The 20,600-nt window shown below is 34.2% G+C and overlaps 1 protein-coding gene across 1 annotated transcript in view; it reads right to left on the bottom strand.

The window, feature by feature from the left end:
* The window catches only part of MAGT1 (magnesium transporter 1), a 33,958-nt gene that overhangs the window by 12,378 nt on the left and 980 nt on the right, over positions 1–20,600 (bottom strand). Inside the window, exons 2-6 of the mRNA XM_063083096.1 lie at positions 10,410–10,579; positions 7,154–7,271; positions 1,323–1,463; positions 698–838; positions 4–93 (exon numbers count right to left, since the gene is read on the bottom strand). Coding sequence (XP_062939166.1) covers positions 4–93; positions 698–838; positions 1,323–1,463; positions 7,154–7,271; positions 10,410–10,579 — 660 coding nt within the window. The remainder of the gene's footprint in view (positions 1–3; positions 94–697; positions 839–1,322; positions 1,464–7,153; positions 7,272–10,409; positions 10,580–20,600) is intronic.

Below are 20,600 nucleotides of genomic sequence, written 5' to 3' on the forward strand. Positions count from 1 at the left end.
TACCACATGTCCTGTGTGGGGATTCTTATGAGCATATGGTGGTCCTCTTATATGGTTCCACATTTGACCAGATGTCATAGCAAGCACAAAACACTAGGAAACAAAAAATAATGAAATACTCATGGTCCAGTTACTCCCACATTGATTAGATTACTGGGTATATGAAAAAGTATATCTGTTCAGGTAATGCACGAAATTTTTTTCATATAAATTTATTTATTTATTAAGGTTTATATTTCGCCAGAAAGATCATGATTCAAAAATACTTACTTCAAAAGGAAAACACTATTTAAAAATTATAACTAAGCTGACACAAGTTTCAAAACTGAGAGTTCAGATCTCCATACTGGCCAGCCATGAAAAACAAAAACAAAAACAAAACAAACAAAAGTTTCAAAACTGAACACTGAAAAGGCTTTTTAGAAGAATATTCTCAAAAGAACCATACATTTGCACAGAGATCACAGTCTATCATTAGCCTGAGTAAAAAATGGGTACAATCAGTTCGTTTAAGTTCTGGACATTTTAATGAGATAAAGGAGGAAGCAAACTGATTTTAAGGCAGAAAATAAAATACATAAAATCCTTTCCCTCAGGGGAGAAATAAACAAAATACTACTCATATAAATGAAAGCTTACCTAAAAATGCACTATTAGGTGTTTTATTTGAATAATTTTTCTTCTAAAATTCACTCACCAAAGCTGCAAAAGCCCATCCAGTTTTATTGAAGAGAAATTCCATATTGCTCCTTCGAAGATACACAAGTCCACCAATAACAGCCAAAAGTAATCCCAACATAAGGGGACCAGCATAATTTGGGGGTCTAATTACTCTAATCTAATGGAAAGGAGAAAAAAACACTTTAAGGTATAAAATTTATTTACTAATTATATGGGTCAAAATAATTTGAAATGAAAGCAATCAAAATCAGTGTGGTTACGTTCAGGAAAAATGATATTTTTTTCATTTCATCCTGATCAAAATAGTCTACACTGTATCCTAAAATGGGATGAAATAGGTACAATATTCTGTTTACAACATAACATCTTTCAGATTAAGAAGGATTTGCCAAGTACAGCTAAATAGCCCATGGACTTAAGAAGGTCCATAGAGTGGTTTCCATGCCAAATTCAATAGGGTAATAGAGGGTGTTTTGTAATTTTCACTCATTCATCAGGATGATTCTGTTAAATGCTACTTATGAAAGAACTGCCAAAGTATTATCACCTTAGTGATAGGAGGATAAGACAAATTAGGGCCTCCCAGTAAGATTCAAAGGAGATAATGGCAAAGTAACTTTCTACAAAGTAGAGAAACTTACATTGACATCAGTTCTGTCTGCGATCCACCGGGCAATCTGCTCAGCTGAGAAACCCCGCACCTGCAACTCATATGTATCACCCCGTTTGGGTTTCCCTTTTGCAGGAAAGTTGATGAAAGTTGGAGCTGAATTCATGTTTAGCTGAATAAAAAGTAGCCCATGAAAGTATAAGATACCCAGAAAATAATCTTAATGGCAAATAACATCTTGAAAATTAGGCATTTTACAAGGATGAGAAAGCCCAGGTTTAGGCAGGTTAAGTAATTTGCCTAAGGAAAGTGATAAGTAAGTGGTGGAGCCAGGATTCAAACTCAAGGCTGTCTGTGACCTTAACCGTTACACTTTACTGACCGAATATAAATTCCTAGCTAAGAAACCTACATTTCATTCCACTAGAACAGAAAAGTTCTTATACCACAGATATTTTAATTTATTTGGTGATTATGTAGCTGAGGCAAACTCCAAATAGAGTACATTCTCAATTTGGAGGAAGCGAGATCAGGATAAGATGATGCTCTAAAATTGCAGTGAAAACCAATACAACATAGTAGCCATATGCAGAAAGCCAATTTTAGGAGAGTTCATAAACGTTTACTGATGAGCATCACATTTCTCTACTCCCCATCATGAGACCATGATATGCTTGAGAACACTGGGATTGCTAAGGTAAAGAAACCATAAACTCTCATCTGCATTATATCTTTCCTGACATGGCTATACTTGTGGAAAAAAGAAAGCATGACTAAGTCTAGGGGAAAGATCCTGACCAACAACAGATGCAAGATTCGGGTCCCCTCAGCAGGTAATCCTATAATGGAGACTGGCTTGCACAAAACAGTTACAGTCATGTGTTGCATAACATTTTGGTCAATGACAGAACACATATATGAACACATATACAAAGGTGGTCCCGTAAGATTATAATGAAGCTGAAAAATTCCTATCACTTAGTGACATCGTAGTCGTCATAATACCATAGTGCAATTATTTAATTAAAGAAATAAATTTAGTGTAGCCTAAGTATACAGTCTTTATAAGTCTACAGTAGTGTACAGTAATATCCTAGGCCTTCACATCCACTCACCACTCACTCACTGACTCACCCAGAGCAACTTTCATGGTAAGTGGCTTATACAGGTATGTCACTTTTTATCTTTTATACTGTATTTTTACTGTACCTGTTCTATGTTTAGATATACAAATACTTACTATCGTGTTATAATTGCCTACAGTATTCAGTATAGTAACATGCTGTACAAGTTTGTAGCCTAGGAGCCATAGGCTATACCATATAGCCTAGGTGTGTAGTAGGCTGTACCATCTAGGTTTCTGTAAGTATACTCTATGATGTTCACACAAAGACGAAATTGCCCAACGATGCATTTCTCAGAACATATCCCTGTCATTAAGCGATGCATGACTTAAAAACATCAGCCAATAAAATGATCCAACATCCTTGTTTTGATTTTATACTCACAATAAACCCTTCTAACAGTAACTTTTTAGGATTTCCCATAAGGCGAGAGGGTATACTGACTACTGGATATGATTGTTTTGGTTTCTTTGGCTGTATAAAATGGTGAGATAATGAATTAATAAATTAGTCCTTTGGTTACTAATGTCAATGAATTTTTATGGTTTGGTTGTTGATGTACACAAAATTGTCACAGGTAGAAAAATTCTGGCCACACTGTTAAAATTCAATTTCTGAGTCTGCAAAGCTAAAAACTAGATCCAAACACTGCCCAGTTTTAGGCCAAACTCTTTCTTCAATATCTGTTTAGCTACACTACCTTTGGATTTTTGAAAACGTGTCTAAAAAACAAAACAAAAACTAAGTAACATATGAATACATTTCCCTTGTAAACATTTTTTTAAAAACACTACAGTGTTACAAGGACCAATCCCAGTGCATTCTAGCAGCCACAGTTACCATTTCCAGATCTTTCCGAATTTATTCACATATGTGTGTATGTACCAACAGAAAACATATAATATTGCTTTCTGTCTTTTATTTTAACATAAATGGCATTATATTAAATGTACCATCCTGTAATTTGCTTTTTTATACTCAACCATGTTTCAGACATTTACCCATGATAATGTATATATTATACACTTATATATATAAGGGTACTTCAAAAAGTTTGTGGGAAAATAGAATTAAAATATAATGTAAATCTTTCCATGAACTTTTTGAAGTCCCTTGTAATATATATTACCTCACTCTCATAGTTATTAAGTAATTATGCTATTTTTGGATTTTTAGAGTTTTTTTTCCTTTTTTCCAATTACAAACAATGTTGCAGTAAGCATCCTTGCACATATCTCCTTTTACACTCATGAAGGTGTTTCTCTAGAAGTGGAATTGTTAGTCAAAGGGCAGAAACTTTTTAAAATTAAAATGAAGCTAGCCAAAATGGCTGATCCATTTTCACAGCAGCATTATTCACAATAGCCAAAAGGTAGGAGAACCCAAGTGGCCACAGACAGATGACACGTAAACAAAATATGTTATATACATACAGTACAAGGATATTTCAAAAAGTTCAAGGAAAGATTCATATTATCTTTCAATTCTATTTTTCTATGAACTTTGTAAAGAACCCTCATACAGCACTATTTAGCCTTAAAAAGGAAGTTCTTACGCATGCTACAACATGGATGAACTTTGAGGATATTATGCTAAGTGAAATAAGCCAGTCACAAAAAGACAAATGGCGGTTGCCTAAGGCTGAGGGAGGGGGAAATGGAAGTTGTTTAACGGGTATAGTATAGTTTTAGTTTTGCAAGATGAAAACAGTTCTGGAGACTGGTTGTACAACGATGTGAATGTACCTAACACCACTGACCTGTACATTTAAAAATGGTTAAGATGGTAAATTTTGTTATGTATATTTTACCACTATTTAAAACAAACAAACAAACAAAAAAACCTTGCTTTGAAAATCCTTGGAGGTTAATGAGCCAAAATAAGATACACTATTTTTGGTAGATCACTTTTCATCCATGCTTAGCTTTTGTATACTATGGAATATGACAGTTACCTGAGGAAAGATTTGAATTTCTTCCACAGATGGACCCGCTACCATTCTTATAACCTCTAATTCTAAAATGTAGCCCTAAAATGGAGTAATAGGCATTGATATTAAAAACTGTTTGTGGTAGGAGAAAATTGGTTTTGTATTTTTAGAAATCACTAACAGAAGATATATATATATATGAATAGTTAAAACAAATGGAATTAAAATTTTTAATTTCTAAAACAATCCTAGTTTGAATAGCAGAGAATAAGAAAGCAGGGGCTGTCTGGTTAGCTCAGTTGGTTACAGCATGGTGCCAATAACACCAAGATCCAGGGTTAGATCCCTGTACTGGCCAGTAGCCAAAAAAAAAAGAAAGAAAGAGAATGAGAAAGCAATTTCTTAAACTTTAGAAATTATTTTATTTGGCCTAATAAAGGCTAAATGGACCAACCTTTTAGGTTACAGCATTTTTATAGATGCACTGATTTTGATTTATGGAGATGGTTGCGTGAGACTGAAATACAAATAGTACAATGGTATTCTGTAAAATAGGAACATTAAGCCATTTTTTCCAACATTTACTGAACATCTATTATGTACTTAGCACTGATAGCTACAGGATATTGGCTCTGCCATTAAGTAAATAACTATATTCCAAGAAAGACTGTCAAACAACTATAAGGCTAATTCTACCATAAGATAGGATGTGAATAGTGTATAATAGAAATATAAGGTAAGTAGTGTTAAAATACAAGAAAAGGGATGACTCGCTTTTTATCTGGAGGATTTGAAAAGGTTTAAAGGGAGTATCTGAAATGAGGACTAAAGGGTAAGCAGGATTTTGAGAGAGAGAATGGAATCAGGAAAGAAAGGATACTTCATGTTGTCATATACAATCAACCAACAGTGATGAAATAAGATAGTGCATGGCATAATATGATTGTGGGAAAGGTGGTCTTATATGTCCAGAGTAGAGTGCATGAATTGAGGAGGACTAAGGAATTCTGGCTTTAGTTTATACACCACTCTTCAAAAGTATGTTTCATGGTATCTAGCCAAAATGCTCCATTAAGTGGTCCAATAATTTGGGAAATTCTGTGTATTAGAGCCCCCTATTTGAAAGGAAAGTATAATACATATCAGCATGTTAAAGTCTCTGAGAAGTTATGTGTTGGGAGACAACTCTTCATGGGCTTCTCATGTTTCTGCACGTCTTACGGTAGAGGCACTGAATGCCTTTGTTCTGGATGATCTTATCAAGGATATTTTATAACTTTGGAAGACAGAGATAGTCTCCTTCGAAGCAAAGGGCAGGCATGCTTACACCTGTTATAGAAGATTTGGATTCCCAGAGCTTGGTGTTCCTCTCCCATAATACAAACAAACCATCGGCTCCTTTGCATTGCCCTATGGGAAGTGCATTGCCCTTGAGGAACCTGTGCAAGAAAATGCTGATACTTTGGGCTACTTGCTGTTGTTGTGAGTATTAAAGTCCTTTAACTCTGACCCAGGAGTGTCACACCTTCCAGCATTCATGAAACTGTGGCAGGTTAACTTGTTAGCTTACAATTAGAGTAAAAATTCAGACCCTTCCTGAACCCTGAGGTAAAAAAAAAAAAAAAAAAAACAGTTTAATTTTGATTAAACTACGGTTTCCCAAATTTATTTTTTCCAAGTATTCTTATTGATACCCTGTAGGAAAAACTCTGGGAAATGTTACAGCAGGCAATATGGAGAGAGTACCTATATGGAAAGTAAGTGGACCAGTTAAAAGGCTATTGCATTAGTTCAAATGAGAGATGATGAGGACCTTGGAATGTAAAGGGGGGTGGCTATGACACATATTGTACAAGATGATGAAGATGACAAAGAAGTGTCACTAATGATATAGAACACAGGAAGACCAGGTTTTGGTGGAATTGAGAGATGGGAGTTTAACTTGGAACATAATCAATTTTTGGATTGGGAAGTCATTCATGTGAAGATACATAGCAAGGAGTTATATCCCGATATTTCCTTTTATGTTTTAAACAATTATTAGAGTAAAACATGTATAAATGTATGAGTTAGACATTTATAAACAAAGACAAAATTGAATCTATATCTTTAAGTGTTTCTATGCAAGGGGAAAAACTAGTAGAGTGGTTGAAATACAGATGTGATAGGTCGTGATTGACAGAATAGGTGGGTATAAGATCCCGGGCACAGGAAAGGGCTCAGTTTTGAATGAGAAAAAGGATCTTTTCTTTTCTTTTTTTTTTTTTTTTTTTGTCTTTTTCGTGACCAGCACTCAGCCAGTGAGCGCACCGGTCATTCCTATATGGGATCCGAACCCCTGGCGGGAGAGTCGCCGCGCTCCCAGCGCAGCACTCTACCAAGCGCGCCACGGGCTCGGCCCGAAAAAGGATCTTTTCTACTAAGGCAAGAGTGCAAACAGGTACCTGGCTCTACTAAGGACTTCAGTATTATATAATGGTGGGATTCATGCTATAATTCAAAAAATTACTTGACAAATTGTACACTTAAAAATGGATAAAATGGTAAATTTTATGTTTTATATATTTTACCACAATAAAAAAAATATATAAAAGTAACTTGATTACTACACAATTTCCACATTCTAATAGGTTAGCATTAATCACTACACTTTATGGTTAGCTCAAATTTAGCTTTTAGTTCACTAACTACTCTAGTTCTTACACAAGAGCAGTCCTATTTAACTTTTTGTGGCCACTGAAAGAAATGTATCCCACTTTATTTACATTTTACCTATTCCTACATAGTAAAATAAACCAAAGATCTTACCATCTGAAATACATCGGAGCCTTCATCAAAATCCACCATGGCAAAAAATATTCTGTTGGTGAATGCACTGGAGTATCGCCAGGAGTTTGCCAGGATCTGGAATTCTTCATCAGCTTGCCTGGATGCAATCAGATTTGTGAAGATGACATATAAAACAATCTTTTAAAGGCAATCTAGTTTATCAGCAGCAAAATGGGTCCAACCAAGTAATAGCAGTTTTTCCAATGGGAGAAATATTAAAAAACATTGACAACAATGTTACAAACAAGTGAGGCGCTGCTGACAGAAAGTAGGAATTACCTGACTCCACTTCATGCTTTGTGCCTGTTTCTTATCCCGAAGCTATTTCAGTGGTCACTGAAAAAATCCAGCTACTGTCTCTACAATTTTTAATAGTCTAAATTACTTCTAAGAGTTCAAAGACAAGGTAGAAGTATTTTTTCCAGAGAAAGTAGAACTACAGTATTAACCCATTTAAAAAACTGAAAGCACAAACGCTACTTGGTAAGTAAAAATACAATCAGATGAATTATTAGGATGAAAGCATCTAAGGAATTGAGATTAATAGAAACCTCAAGTCATCTTTGATTTTTTTCGTATCTCCCATATACTATCATTTTCTAAGATCTGTCAATTCTTCATTTGTGAATAACTTTTCACTCTATCCGATCTTGTTTATTTTTACTGTTATCATCTAAGGCCAGATCCTTAATATCTAACAGGATATTAAAATACTGACTATAGTTTCTCCTCCTCCAATCCTTCCTACAATGTGATATACACCAGTCTCCCTAAACTACTACATTCCCTGAAACCCTTCCTCTTCTCAGAAACCACTGTTGCTTTTCTATTACCTTTGGAATACAGTCTACAAGCTGTTCCACTAGGTTATTCAAGGTTCTTTATCACCTAGTTCCAAATAAAGCATCTAGCTTTTATCTGGCCTTTCTACTAATCAATCTCAAGCAAGATCCCTTAATTCCAGCACCTTATTTAATGTCTATCTCTGCACCCTTTATGCTTAAGTATCATCTGGTATTTAATCTGGTATTTAATCATAAATTGCCTTATATTGCCAGCTAAATTTTCATGTGTGTAACATTTCCCTAACAAGATGATAAAGGTAAGGCATCTTTCTTACACTTCTCATCACCAAAGCATCAAAAATACAGTATTATTCACATTGCTGTTGCTTAATTTTTATTTGCTGAATGAGTTTAGGAAAATGTGAGTTAATTTAAAATTTGGTCTTACAGAAAGTAAGATACCAGTAAAAACTTAGGTTAGTAAAAATTCCATTAATTTGCATTTAATACGGAATTATGAATGTTTGTGTTTGCTCCCTGCCATTTTTGTATACTCTTGATTGCTACTAACTGAACTGACTGAATTAGAAATAATTCTAGATTTTAATTTTATTCACAGTTAATACCTACTATTCTTCTTCCTTTTTCTATTTACTTTTAATTTATATTCAGCATACAGCCTGCAAAATAAGCACTATGGAACCAAATACCTTGACTTTCCTCCACACCCAGGGAGAAAGTCCTTTAAGAAAAGTTAGCAAGGCTTGGGATAGCATAATACACCATTCTGAAACATGGCTGTCTATTCCTTCGTATTGCCCAGGCTGTCAGAATTTGGAGAGCTTCCAAGTTTTTACTAAACTAGTTCTTCATGGAGTAGCTTTGTCATTTTATTTAAAGTGAATTCCCAATAGATCAACACGCATTGTATACATGTACGGAAATACAACTCTGAACCCCATAAATATGTACAACCAATATGTTTCAATAAAAAATTTTAAAAAATAAAGTGAATTCCCAGATCAGACATACTAATATAAAAATATAAGTAAAAAGACACTACAAAACAAAAGCTATTTTATTTTTGTGTTCACGATTTTAAATTGTCCATGGTATTTTTGTTTAAAGAAATAGCAATCTTTATTCCTAAATCATTCAAAAACAGTAAAATAAAAGAAACAAACTATTGTTTGGTAAAAATTTAAATGAGATTAGTTTCCACTTCCAAGATTTACAATCACTACAAAATAATCAAGAAAAAAAGAAATCTCTCTAAATCATGCATCTTTGGGTTTTAAAAAAACTAACTTATTTCTATTTATGTATTTTTTTGCATCAAAAGTGGTTTATTTTTTTATTTTAAAGTTTATTATTAGCATATTCATTCTTACAAATTTTGATATTTCTTTATGCCCTTTACCTGACCTATTACTTCCTAAACCCCCTCCCTTCCTCCCCCCGACCTCTAGTATCCTTAGGTTTGTTCTCTCCTTCTGAAAGAAATTAACTTATTTTTAAATCGACAAATTGTATATATTTATGGGGTACAGTGACATTTTGATATATGTATACACTGTGGAATGATTAAATCAAGCTAATTAATATACCCATCTCCTCAACTACTTATTTTGTGTGTGTGTGTGGTTAGAACATTTGAAATCTACTTTTAACAATTTGAAAATACACAATACAATTATGATTAACTATGGTCACCATGCTGTGCAACAGATCACTAAAAATTATTCCTTCTATGTATCCAAAACTGTACTCTCTGATAACCAACATCTCTCCTTCCTCTACCCCCCGAATGCCCCTGGTAATCACCATTCCACTTTCTCCTATGATTTTGATGTCTTTAGATTCCACATATGCAATCACTTGTATCCTTGTTTTTTAAAAAAGTCCCATCCTCTCATATTCCAAATTTTAATGAAGCCACCATTATTGCATTAATAAATATCTCAAGCTTTGGGTAGACCAGTTAAAAGTTTGGAGCTTGTTTCTTCCAAAAATGGGAGAGTATTTACTTTATCTACCTTCTGGGATTGTTGTGATAAAACAAGAACATGAAGTTGAAAGCACTCATAAAAATAAAACTTATAAACATAAAATAAATAAATACTTATACATAAAACTTACAAATAATAAATGTATGCTACTGGAATACATTTAGATAAAATGATGCCAATTTATAAGATGATTGTTTGATTTTCAAGTTATTCATATGATGGCTACCACAATACTTTATCCATGCCCCCCCCCCAATACAGACAACCAATAACTGACTATAAAAGAACAGCAGTATTACATGTTACCAAAGAGACATACTAAGTAAGGCATGCATATTAATTATTTATGTACCCACTGAACTAATTTGGTTCTTCTGGGGTTGAGAAATGGTTAAAATTTTATAAGTTATTTAACTTTAAAGTGTAGTTGAAAGTTCATACTTGCAAACGACACACTGTCTATGAAGTTGAAGAGCAGTGAACATGACAATAACGGAGTAATTTCTTGGTGGGGCTTTAACAAGGCGACGGAATTTGTCTCCATTCATTCTTATCACAGGCCTTTTATTGGTCCATTCCATCAGCTGACTAACCTTTTCAGATAACACCATCTAAAAAAGGCAAGGTAAGCTGTTAATACACTCAACTTGGCATTTAAAGTTCCTTTACGCAACTTACTTAAAAACCAAGACTAACAAGCTGAAGTACATAGAAAATGTGAGAGATCTAAAAACAAAATTTGGTAGTTGGGCCTAATGATAATTATACTTAAAATATATTATTTTAGAAGATTTAATCAGATATTACACCTTTTTTTCTTTTCTTTTAGCAACTGGCCAGTACTGGGACCTGAACCCTTGACCTTGGTGTTACAACACTGATAGGATATCACACTTTTTGATGTGAGTTACTTATTATTTACTAATAAATAAAATAAGATAAAATCATAAAACCAGGGCCGGCTGGTTAGCTCACTTGGTTAGAGCCAAGTGCTGACAACACCAAGGTCAAGGGTTCAGATCCCCTTACTGGCCAGCCACCAAAAAAAAAATCATAAAACTTTTGATTTGCCAAAGATTCCAAAGAATGCTAAATTAAACCAACCAGCTAGTGTTATATAAAATTTTACTTCTCAAAAAAAACTACAAAGAAAACAATCTTGAAAATGAAAAGTAAAATGGGAGGAATCACTCTACCCAATTTAAAGTTTACTAAATAGCTACAGTAATCAAGACAGTGTGGTACTGATGAAGGCACAGACAAATAGATCAATGGAACAGAATAAAGAACCCAGAAATTGACCCACACAAGTACAGCTAACTGATTTTGCACAAAGGTGCAAAAGCAACTCAGTGGAAGAAGGATGGACTTTTCAACAAATGGTGCAGGAGCAACTGGACGTCCATAAACAAAAATATAAATCTCCAACTAAACTTCACATCCTCTACAAAAATTAACTCAAAATGGACCACATACTTAAATGTAAAATTGTTAAGCTACAAAACTTCTAGGAAAAAAAGATAGAAAATCTAGAGGATTCAAGGGTAGGAAAGAGTTCTTAGAATTGACACCAAAAGTAGAATCCATAAAAAGAAAAAAATAGGTAAAACCCACCTCATCAAAACTAAAAACCTTTACTCTATGCAAGATCCTGTTACAAGGATAAAAAGACAAGCTACAGAGCAGGAGAAAATATTTTCAAAACACATATCTGACAAAGGATTAGTAGCTAGAATATATTTTTTAAAAAACTATCAAAACTGAACGGGTGGGGGAGGTTTGGAGAGGGATATAGGTTGGGTAAAGGGCATAAAGAAAAGTCATGATTTGTAATAATATGCCTATAGTAAATAATATTTTTTAAAAAAACCCTCAACAGTAAAAAACCAAACAATTCAATTAGAAAATGGGCAAAAGACACGAAGAGACATTTAATCGAAGAGAAACTACAGATGGCAAACAGACATATGAAAAGATGTTCAACATCATTAGCCATGATGGAAATGCAAATTAAGAGCACAATGAGATACCGCTACACATCTGTTACTAAAATAAAATACAGTGATAATACCAAATGCTGGCAAGGATGTGGAGAAACTGGATTTTTCTTACATTGCTGGTGGGATTGTACTATGGTACAACCACTCAGGAAAACAGTTGTCAGTTTCTTTAAAAATTAAGCAGCTAGGGGCTGGCTGGTTAGTTTAATTGATTAGACCGTGGTGTTATAATACCAAGATCAAGAGTTTGGATTCCTGTATCAGCCAGCTGCCAAAAAAAAAAGCTACCTAAACATAACCCAGGAATCATATTCCTTGGCATTTATCCCAGAGAAATGAAAATTTAGGTCTACACAATAAAGGAGCTACCTTTCGTTTGTTCCTTTTTAATAGCCAATCATCATGAGGCAGTGGACGAGAAGCATGGTTAGTCAACAGGAATTCAGTTTGAAATTAAACGCCATCATATTTATTTATCCTCCTCTTCATCTCCACTGTTAATGTTCAATCTTTGCAAGAGTAGTAAGACAGGAAAGGATAACAAAGTACAGAAGACAAGAATCTCAAAGTAGAATTAATGCTAACTTACGATTTTGTTCTTCTTTTAGGGATATGTCTATAAAGGGCTAGGAAATCATAGAGTGGTTCATCATTCAGAAACATTCGAACAGTTACATTTCCCATTACCTGTATTCTAGCACTCACCATTCTAAGACACTTTGACATCTGATTCCTCCACTAGACTGTCAGCTACTAGACAGCAGGAACGTGTAGTACCTTAGCATATGGTAGGTACTCAACAAGTGTGTACTAATTTCCATTTAATGAAACCCAACTGGGAACGGAATGACTTGCACATGTTAGGAAGAAATAATGATTGCACACATAAACACTAACATAGAAATGAAACTTTTTTTCCATTTCAGGAATGGAACAGTAACATGGAATCTACAAATGCATTTTTTAAAATAAATGTATGTATGTTTCATATGTTTATTTTCTTTCTTACCAATTATTTTTTTGAATTTTTAAAGACAATTTATTTATTATACATACATGTGGGCACAAAGTTGATTTTCAATAGCTGTGTACAATGTGTGATGGTTAGAACAGGATAATTAGCTTATTCATTATTACTATCACAATCATTCTTTGTGTCTATTAACCAATTCCTCGTTAATCCCCCCCATCTCCCCCTCCTTTCCCCTTTTCCACGTCTAGTAACCAAGGTAACTTTTCTCTCTTTCTAAAAGTTCAACATACTACTGTGTTGTTTCTTCCTTTCTCTCTCTCTGTATCTCTTTGGTTATTTGTTTATTTATGGATTCAGCTCCCGCTTATGAGTGAGAACACGTGGTATTTCTCTTTCTGTACCTGGGTTGTTTCACTTAGGATAATTTTCTCCAGGCTCATCCATGTTGCTGCAAATGGCAAAATTTCATTCTTTTTTTTATGGCTGAGAAGTATCCCATTGTTTATATATACCACAATTTCCTTATCCAGTCATCTATCGACAGACATTTAGCTTGGTTCCATTGCCTAGCTATTGTAAATAGAGCTGCAATAAACATGGGAGTGCAGGTATTCCTTCGACATGATGATTTCCAATCCTCTGTATATATCACCAGTAGTGGGAATGCTGGATCATATGATAGCTCTACCTGTAGTTGAGGAAGCTCCATACTGTTCTCCATAATGGCTGTACAAATTTATAGTCCCACCAACAGTGCAGAAGAATTCCCCTTTCTCCATATCCTCGCCAGCATTACAAATGCATTTGTCTTTAGCTAATACTGAAAACAGTATTTTATTTCCTGAGTACACCTCTATGACTGATGGAAAAAGACTGCATAAATACTAGTTTTGTTACACATGCAAAATAATTCTAGTAAGAGCCACGAAATGAATATGCCACACATGGAAAACTAAACAGACTATAAACCCATAGAGAAATATATACACTCTCAAAAGATTGATATAACAAATAATTAACAAGATTGTGGAACAATGAAACAAGTAATTGGTAAAGGCTGTGGGAGAGAGTGAATCAGGAGATAGAATAAGGGGCAAATGGTGATCAAGATAGCCTCAGGATGTTACTAGTTCATCAATTCAACAGTAGAATTAGTTACCAGTAATTGTCAAGAGTAGGGAATATTTGATTTAAATTAAGGCTGCATAGATTAAATTTATTCAGTTTTTCCAACAAAATGAATTATTATTATTTGATACAGCTTTGATGATCCTCACAGCTCAGACAATAATACTGGTTCACATTTTAAAAATATGCATTCTATATTTTAAAGCAGTCATTAATTTTAACATGTTTTCAAATTAAATTGGACAGTTACCAGCAAATTCAAACATGAGTTGGCTATTTTATTAACCATGACTTCAGATTTTATTTAGGGCTATTTGAGAAAAAAGAGTGTAAAGCAGTAACAGGTATTTACATAGTTATATATGTTCTATTTCTATTTGACCACATATATATGATCATGACAACAAAACAAATATATGTACTTTGAATTAGTTTGTATTAGTGGTGTTTTCTTACATAAAAATCCTTAAATAGACTTTTTCAACCAAGTAATTATAAAAAACTTATAATATTTGTCTTCCTATTTATCAACAGACTGGAAAGACTAGATTTCTGGCTATTCAACCCCCAAATGATTTGTCAAGTAGAAGAAATTAGTTCGAAGGAATTACATATTCTTTTTAAAGCTCTCATAAGATGGGATAACCACTTCAAAAGACTGCTTAATGCAGAGGCAATTAGGTTACCTTCTGAGTTTATTTTTTTTAAAATGAAGACACATCACAACAGTTTTAAACTTTCACAATAAAATTACATGAACATAGCCTTGAACATGATAATGAAAAATTATAATCCTTATTCACTATGATCCAGTATTTTAATATATCCTAAATAAGCCTATCTTGAATTGGTTTTATGGAGAAAATAGCAGCTACTATTTGGAATACCTACTATGTGTCAGGTAGCTACTTCTTGCTTTATAGGGTATATAATTTAGTTCAATCCTCAAAACAATATTCTGAAGTAAGCATTCTATTTTTATGCTCACTTAACTGTTGAGTAAACAGGATCAGAGAGGTTAAGTAACTTACCCAAAGTGCCACAGTTAGTAAGACACAGAGCTAGGTTTCAAAAGCCCATAATCATTCTAAACCAGGATTTCTCAACAGTGGCATTACTTAATCTTGCACCAGATCATCATTTGTTGGGAGGAGCTATCCTGTCTGTGCACTGTAGGATGCTGAGTACCATCCCTGGCCTCTACCCACCAGATGCCAATAGCACCCCTCCCTCCAGTTCTAACAACCAGAAATGTCACCAGACACTGACAGATATCTCCTGGGGAGCAAAATCCCTCTCACACACACACCTGAAACTGAAAAGAATTTATGTTTTTTTATAATCTTATTATGCTTTCAAAAATATTTTTAAGTCATTACTGATCAGAATACAACAGAAAAAAAGGATCTGATGATAAAGTAAACCAAAACTTCTCTAGAGCAAGCCCTTAGCATAATGAATAGTAAACTTTCTAGACCTGTGCTTCTTAAAGTGTGGTTGGTATAAAGGAGCTTGTTAAAAATGTAGACTTCTAGGTTTCATCCCCCAATAAATTTAATTCAGTAGGTCTAGGGTAGAGCCCAAGAATATGGAATTTTAACATGTACCTGAAGTGATTCTTCACATACATTGAAGTTTGAGAACCACAGGTCTACATTCTAATCTTAAGAGCGGGGACTACATGTTATATACATTTCTATGTATAATGCAGGGAAATTAAATAAACATTAGGTGATCCAGTGATAAGCAACAGCAAAAAATACACCATTCCTAATATTAAATCACCTCCTCGGGCCGAGCCCGTGGCGCACTTGGTAGAGTGCTGCGCTGGGAGTGCGGCGACGCTCCCGCCGCGGGTTCGGATCCTATATAGGACTGACCGGTGCACTCACTGGCTGAGTGCCGGTCACGAAAAAAAAAAAAAAAAAAAAAACCCGATAAATCACCTCCTAATCTTCCTGGAATGGTTGAAGAATGCTATATTCTAGATAATTCAAATATAAATGTCTTAGACACTTTTTCACTAGTCCTCTTCTTTCGTCTTCTCTAGTATATGGTTTTATAAAAGAATTTCTCTTTTTTTCAAATTTGAGTTGAAAGTTTTCCTGATCAAGGTAAATCTCCAGTCCTGAAGAATCTTCTTCCTTGGGTGCCTCTCATCCTTTGTCAAGAGCCCATTATTTGGGTACTGAAAAGCATGGTTCAGAAATAAAAATTTTGTTCCTCTATTGCATCTACACTAAGTCCCACTATTCAATTTCCAGATATTCATTAATCTTCCAAAGTCACAACCTTCAAATGGAAAATACTAAAATTTTACCTGTGCCCTTCAGGTCCTTCTGTTTACTATTTATTACTTTAAGTCATTAGTTAGAAACACATTTTCCAAGGACTATAGTATGTAAAGGTAAGAGGTTTTTAAAGTGAACTACTTAGAAACCCCAAAAAGCAATTGCTTTGGAAACAACTCCTATTATAAATACTTTTTCCACTAATAGTTTTAAACATTTAAGAAAATATATCGATCCAAAGTTTTAAACTGCATTGGATATATTTATTTAAAGCAAATTGCATTAGAGTGTGGTATTGATAACACCAAGGTCAAGGGTTCGGATCCCTGTACCGGCCAGCTGCCAAAACAAACAAACAAATTACAGATGTACTATAGAAAAACACATTAAATTTATAAGCAAAGATATTCATGATCAATTAACTTCCCTCCTTCTTGGAGTACATCAGTCTATTTTCAACTATTCAAATAAAACAAAAAAAGCAATAATATTCACAATTAAAACATAATATGTACCAACAAAGTAAAGTAAGTTTAAAGTCTTTCTCTTCCCTTGAAACATTTTGATAAGTATGGCTAAAAAATCCCCCACTACCAAAAAGTCAATTAATATCTCTAATCCTGTCATTAATAATCAAGTGTTATGAAAATCTAGTATTACAAGAGATTAAGAGGACCAAGAAAGGACAGTGAGATAGCTGTTTAATTTCACTCTACCTGCTTGTATATTTACCTCGATTAGCTCTAGCAAAGTAGCTTAAACCTTAACAACTACACATTCTCCAACTGTCACTGAATATCACTCATCAAAAATAGTATAGGAATCCACTAATTATCATTTCAAGCTAAAATCTCATCTTGTCATTCAGATTTCTTTTGGATTTCAGAATAAAGCTAAGCATCACCAGTCTGAATTCCTTTAAAATGCACCTCCCTTCCCCCCCCCCAAATTTATGGCTGTATCTTTTTTCTAGACAATCAGAGTTTATTCATAAAAACTCTTCATATTTTTAGCTTTCCTAATCATCTACCAGTCTTCAGATGTTAATAAACTAAAATTCCTGGTTAAGCAATATATTTCCCGAGTGCGCTACAGGCTCGGCCCTAAGCAATATATTTCCAACTCCATCCTTAAAATAAGAGACTGGACAGATCTGGAAATATAATTGGCAGATAATTACTGAAGGAGACAGTGAGCAAAGAGAGCATTTTTAATCCTTAAATGCCATATGCTCCATTTTCAGTTCACCTACTTCGTGAATGGGGATAAAATGTAACTCTGTTCCTTTTCCTTGATTTTTTTATTTTTTGGGGGGGTGTCTCAATTTGTTTTGCAACTACTTTTAGCCTATTTCTCTGTAATAAGATATTTTCTAAAAAACTGCAGGAGTTTTGCACATGTGACACTTTCATGTGTCAGTTCTCAGAGTAAAGTTAGACAACCTAGAAGTTTTTATAATGATAGCCTGTTATGTTAAAATATGCAGATAATTCTATTTTCTGAACATTCCTCATAAAAACATCACAAAAAGGTCAACTGAAAAACATTTTACTTTTTTTTTTTTTAATACTTAACATCTTCTACATGCCAGGTACTGCATTAGGCATGTTTTACAGCCCTCATCATTTAATTTTCACAACAGTCAAAGACATAGAAGAAAATGAGAGTACCATTTTTTTTTTTTTTTTGTAGCTGGCTGGTAACAAGGATTGAACCCTGGACCTTGGTGTTATCAGCACCATGCTCTAACCAACTGGGCTAACCAGCCAGTCCCAAGATTATCCTGGTAAAGATCACTGGGGTTGGATTAAAGCATATCCACTTAAAAATTTTACAGAATTTTTTTGAAAACTGAGGAGGGGGACTATTTGCCATCCTAGTATTATTATGACCACATTTATTATGCTTCAGTATGCTTTGTGCATTCACTCTTTTCCATATTTCAGATAATTTCTCTATTATTATAGATTCCCAGAAGTAGGTTGAGAAATATAATTTTATCAAAGACCATACTTTTTTATTTTTATCATGCTGCCTCCTAAGACAACACCGGATGTGAGGACAAGCAACTTCCCTTCTACCACAGGGGAAAAATAACTCACCATAAAAATAAAACAAGTCACTGCAAAATACAGCCTGTGTGGCCCAGCAGAGAGCATAGGCTTTAGAGTCAGACAAATGAGGGGTGAGATCGCAGCTCAGCTTTAGAGCTGTGCTTCTTTGAGCAAGCCCCCAACCTCTCTCTTGATTAGTGTCAGTTCCCTTATCTTCTAAAAGTGGTTGATAATTACCCTGCAGTGTTAATGTGAGGATTATTAATAACATATGTAATCCATAGTGCCTGGCATGTAGAAGGCATTCAATATCAGAGAATAAGTCCACGTTCCAGTGAAAATATTGTTAAAGTTGTAAATAGTGAGATAAGTAAGGTAGCATTCCATTTAACAACAGGCAACTATGAGGAACTTGAATGATTTTTAATCGTATTTATTTAAGGGAAGTGTCTTTTTACAAAGAATACTTAGACTTTAATATCAGACATTACCGTACTATTTAAAGCCAAATTTACTATAGTGGATGGACATGAGATTTTTAAAAATAATGTTTTCAAAAACTGACAAAAAAATAAGTGTTCTGCCATAGAACACCTGTATTTTGAAACTGTGTCTAAGTAGTATCACAGTAATCTTTTTAAAAACAGTCTAAAGTATTCTCAGTAAGGGGAAAAAGGGGAAAAACTAAAACACCTTTACCAGCGTATATTAATTCCATGTTTACCAATGAGAAAATCCAATTTTAGGTTGTGAAACCAAAAACTACTTCTAAGTGAAACAACAGATTCCTGATTCTTTATGCCCAGATTAATTAATTAATTTGAAATTTATTGAGAATCTTTTTCATAGACACTGCTGGGTGTGAGAGAAAGAAAAATTAAGTAGTTTCTGCATTCAAGATGCTCACAGTTTAACGGGAAAGACTGATATATAAACAATGACAATATGACGTGCTGAATTTATCTCACTTCATCTGTGGGAACAAAGAAAAATTTAGCTTTAGGAAGAAGGTACTGTTTGAGCTAAGACTTGAGTAGGAACCCTCAGGAGAATGAGGGGGTGGGGTAAGAGAGAAGGGAGAGATATACTCCAGTAGAAGGCAGGCAAGTAATTCAGTATGACTAGTACAGGAAAAAGCTTGGACTGAGATGAGGCTGGAAGCAGCAGACCACAGACAGGCTATAGAAGCTCTTTTATACCCTGCAAAATAGGGTGAAAGGTTTTCAGATTTGCATGTTAGCTCCTCTGGTAGCACTACAAAGGATGGGTTGGACGCAGTTATTGCAATACATTTGCAAGAGCTATAATGGTCTGAACAGTGGGCTTGAAGGGAAGGGAGTTAGAATTTAATTCCTTTAAAAAAAATTTTTTATTGAAGTAAAATTCACATAACATAAAATCCACCATATTAACCATTTTAAAGTATACAATTTAGTTCTGATTCCTTTTTAAAAAATAATCTACTTTCTGCTATGTCCTCCTTCTTCTAGTTCAGTGACAGAGTGAATGAATAAATATAATTTCACTGGTAGAAATGCTAGCTTAAAAAAAACCTTTACTTTTTTTTTTATTAAAAAAGAATAAGTAGTCATTGTAGAAATTCTGACAATATCAGTATACGAAGGAAAAAGTGAAAGCGTTCCCCTCATCAACAATCCCAGCTACCCAGAGATAAGCCATAGGGGTTGGCTATGTATCCTTACAGAGGTTTCTCTATATATATACATAAACTTACATATAGGGTTTTTTAAAAAACATAAAAGGCTTCTAGGATATAAAATTGTGTACTCTGCATCTTGTTTTTCACATAGCAAGGACTTGGGATCTTCCCCCCAAAGTACATCACTTTCCAATTCCAGTGTACGAGACTGCTCACTTCACCATACCTTTGATAACTGTATAGTTTTATTTTACTTTTTGCCAATCTATTAAGTAACTCATTCTTGTTTTAATTTGTTACCTTATTTTTTCTTCGTATGGAATAGTTCACACACTCAGAAACATAGAGAAGATAGCTTCTTAATTCAGCTGAAGTTGACAAGCATCTGAAATATTAACTGGTATTTTAAAAGTGCGTGTACAAGTTTTGTGTACTAGAGGATGCACAGAATGTACAGGAAATAACATTAGACTGACTGACTTAGGGCTTTAGTCCTTGTTCTGCAACAGTTAACCGTGTAAACTTA

Source organism: Cynocephalus volans, chromosome X (assembly GCF_027409185.1).
Source record: "Cynocephalus volans isolate mCynVol1 chromosome X, mCynVol1.pri, whole genome shotgun sequence".
NCBI lineage: Eukaryota > Metazoa > Chordata > Mammalia > Dermoptera > Cynocephalidae > Cynocephalus > Cynocephalus volans.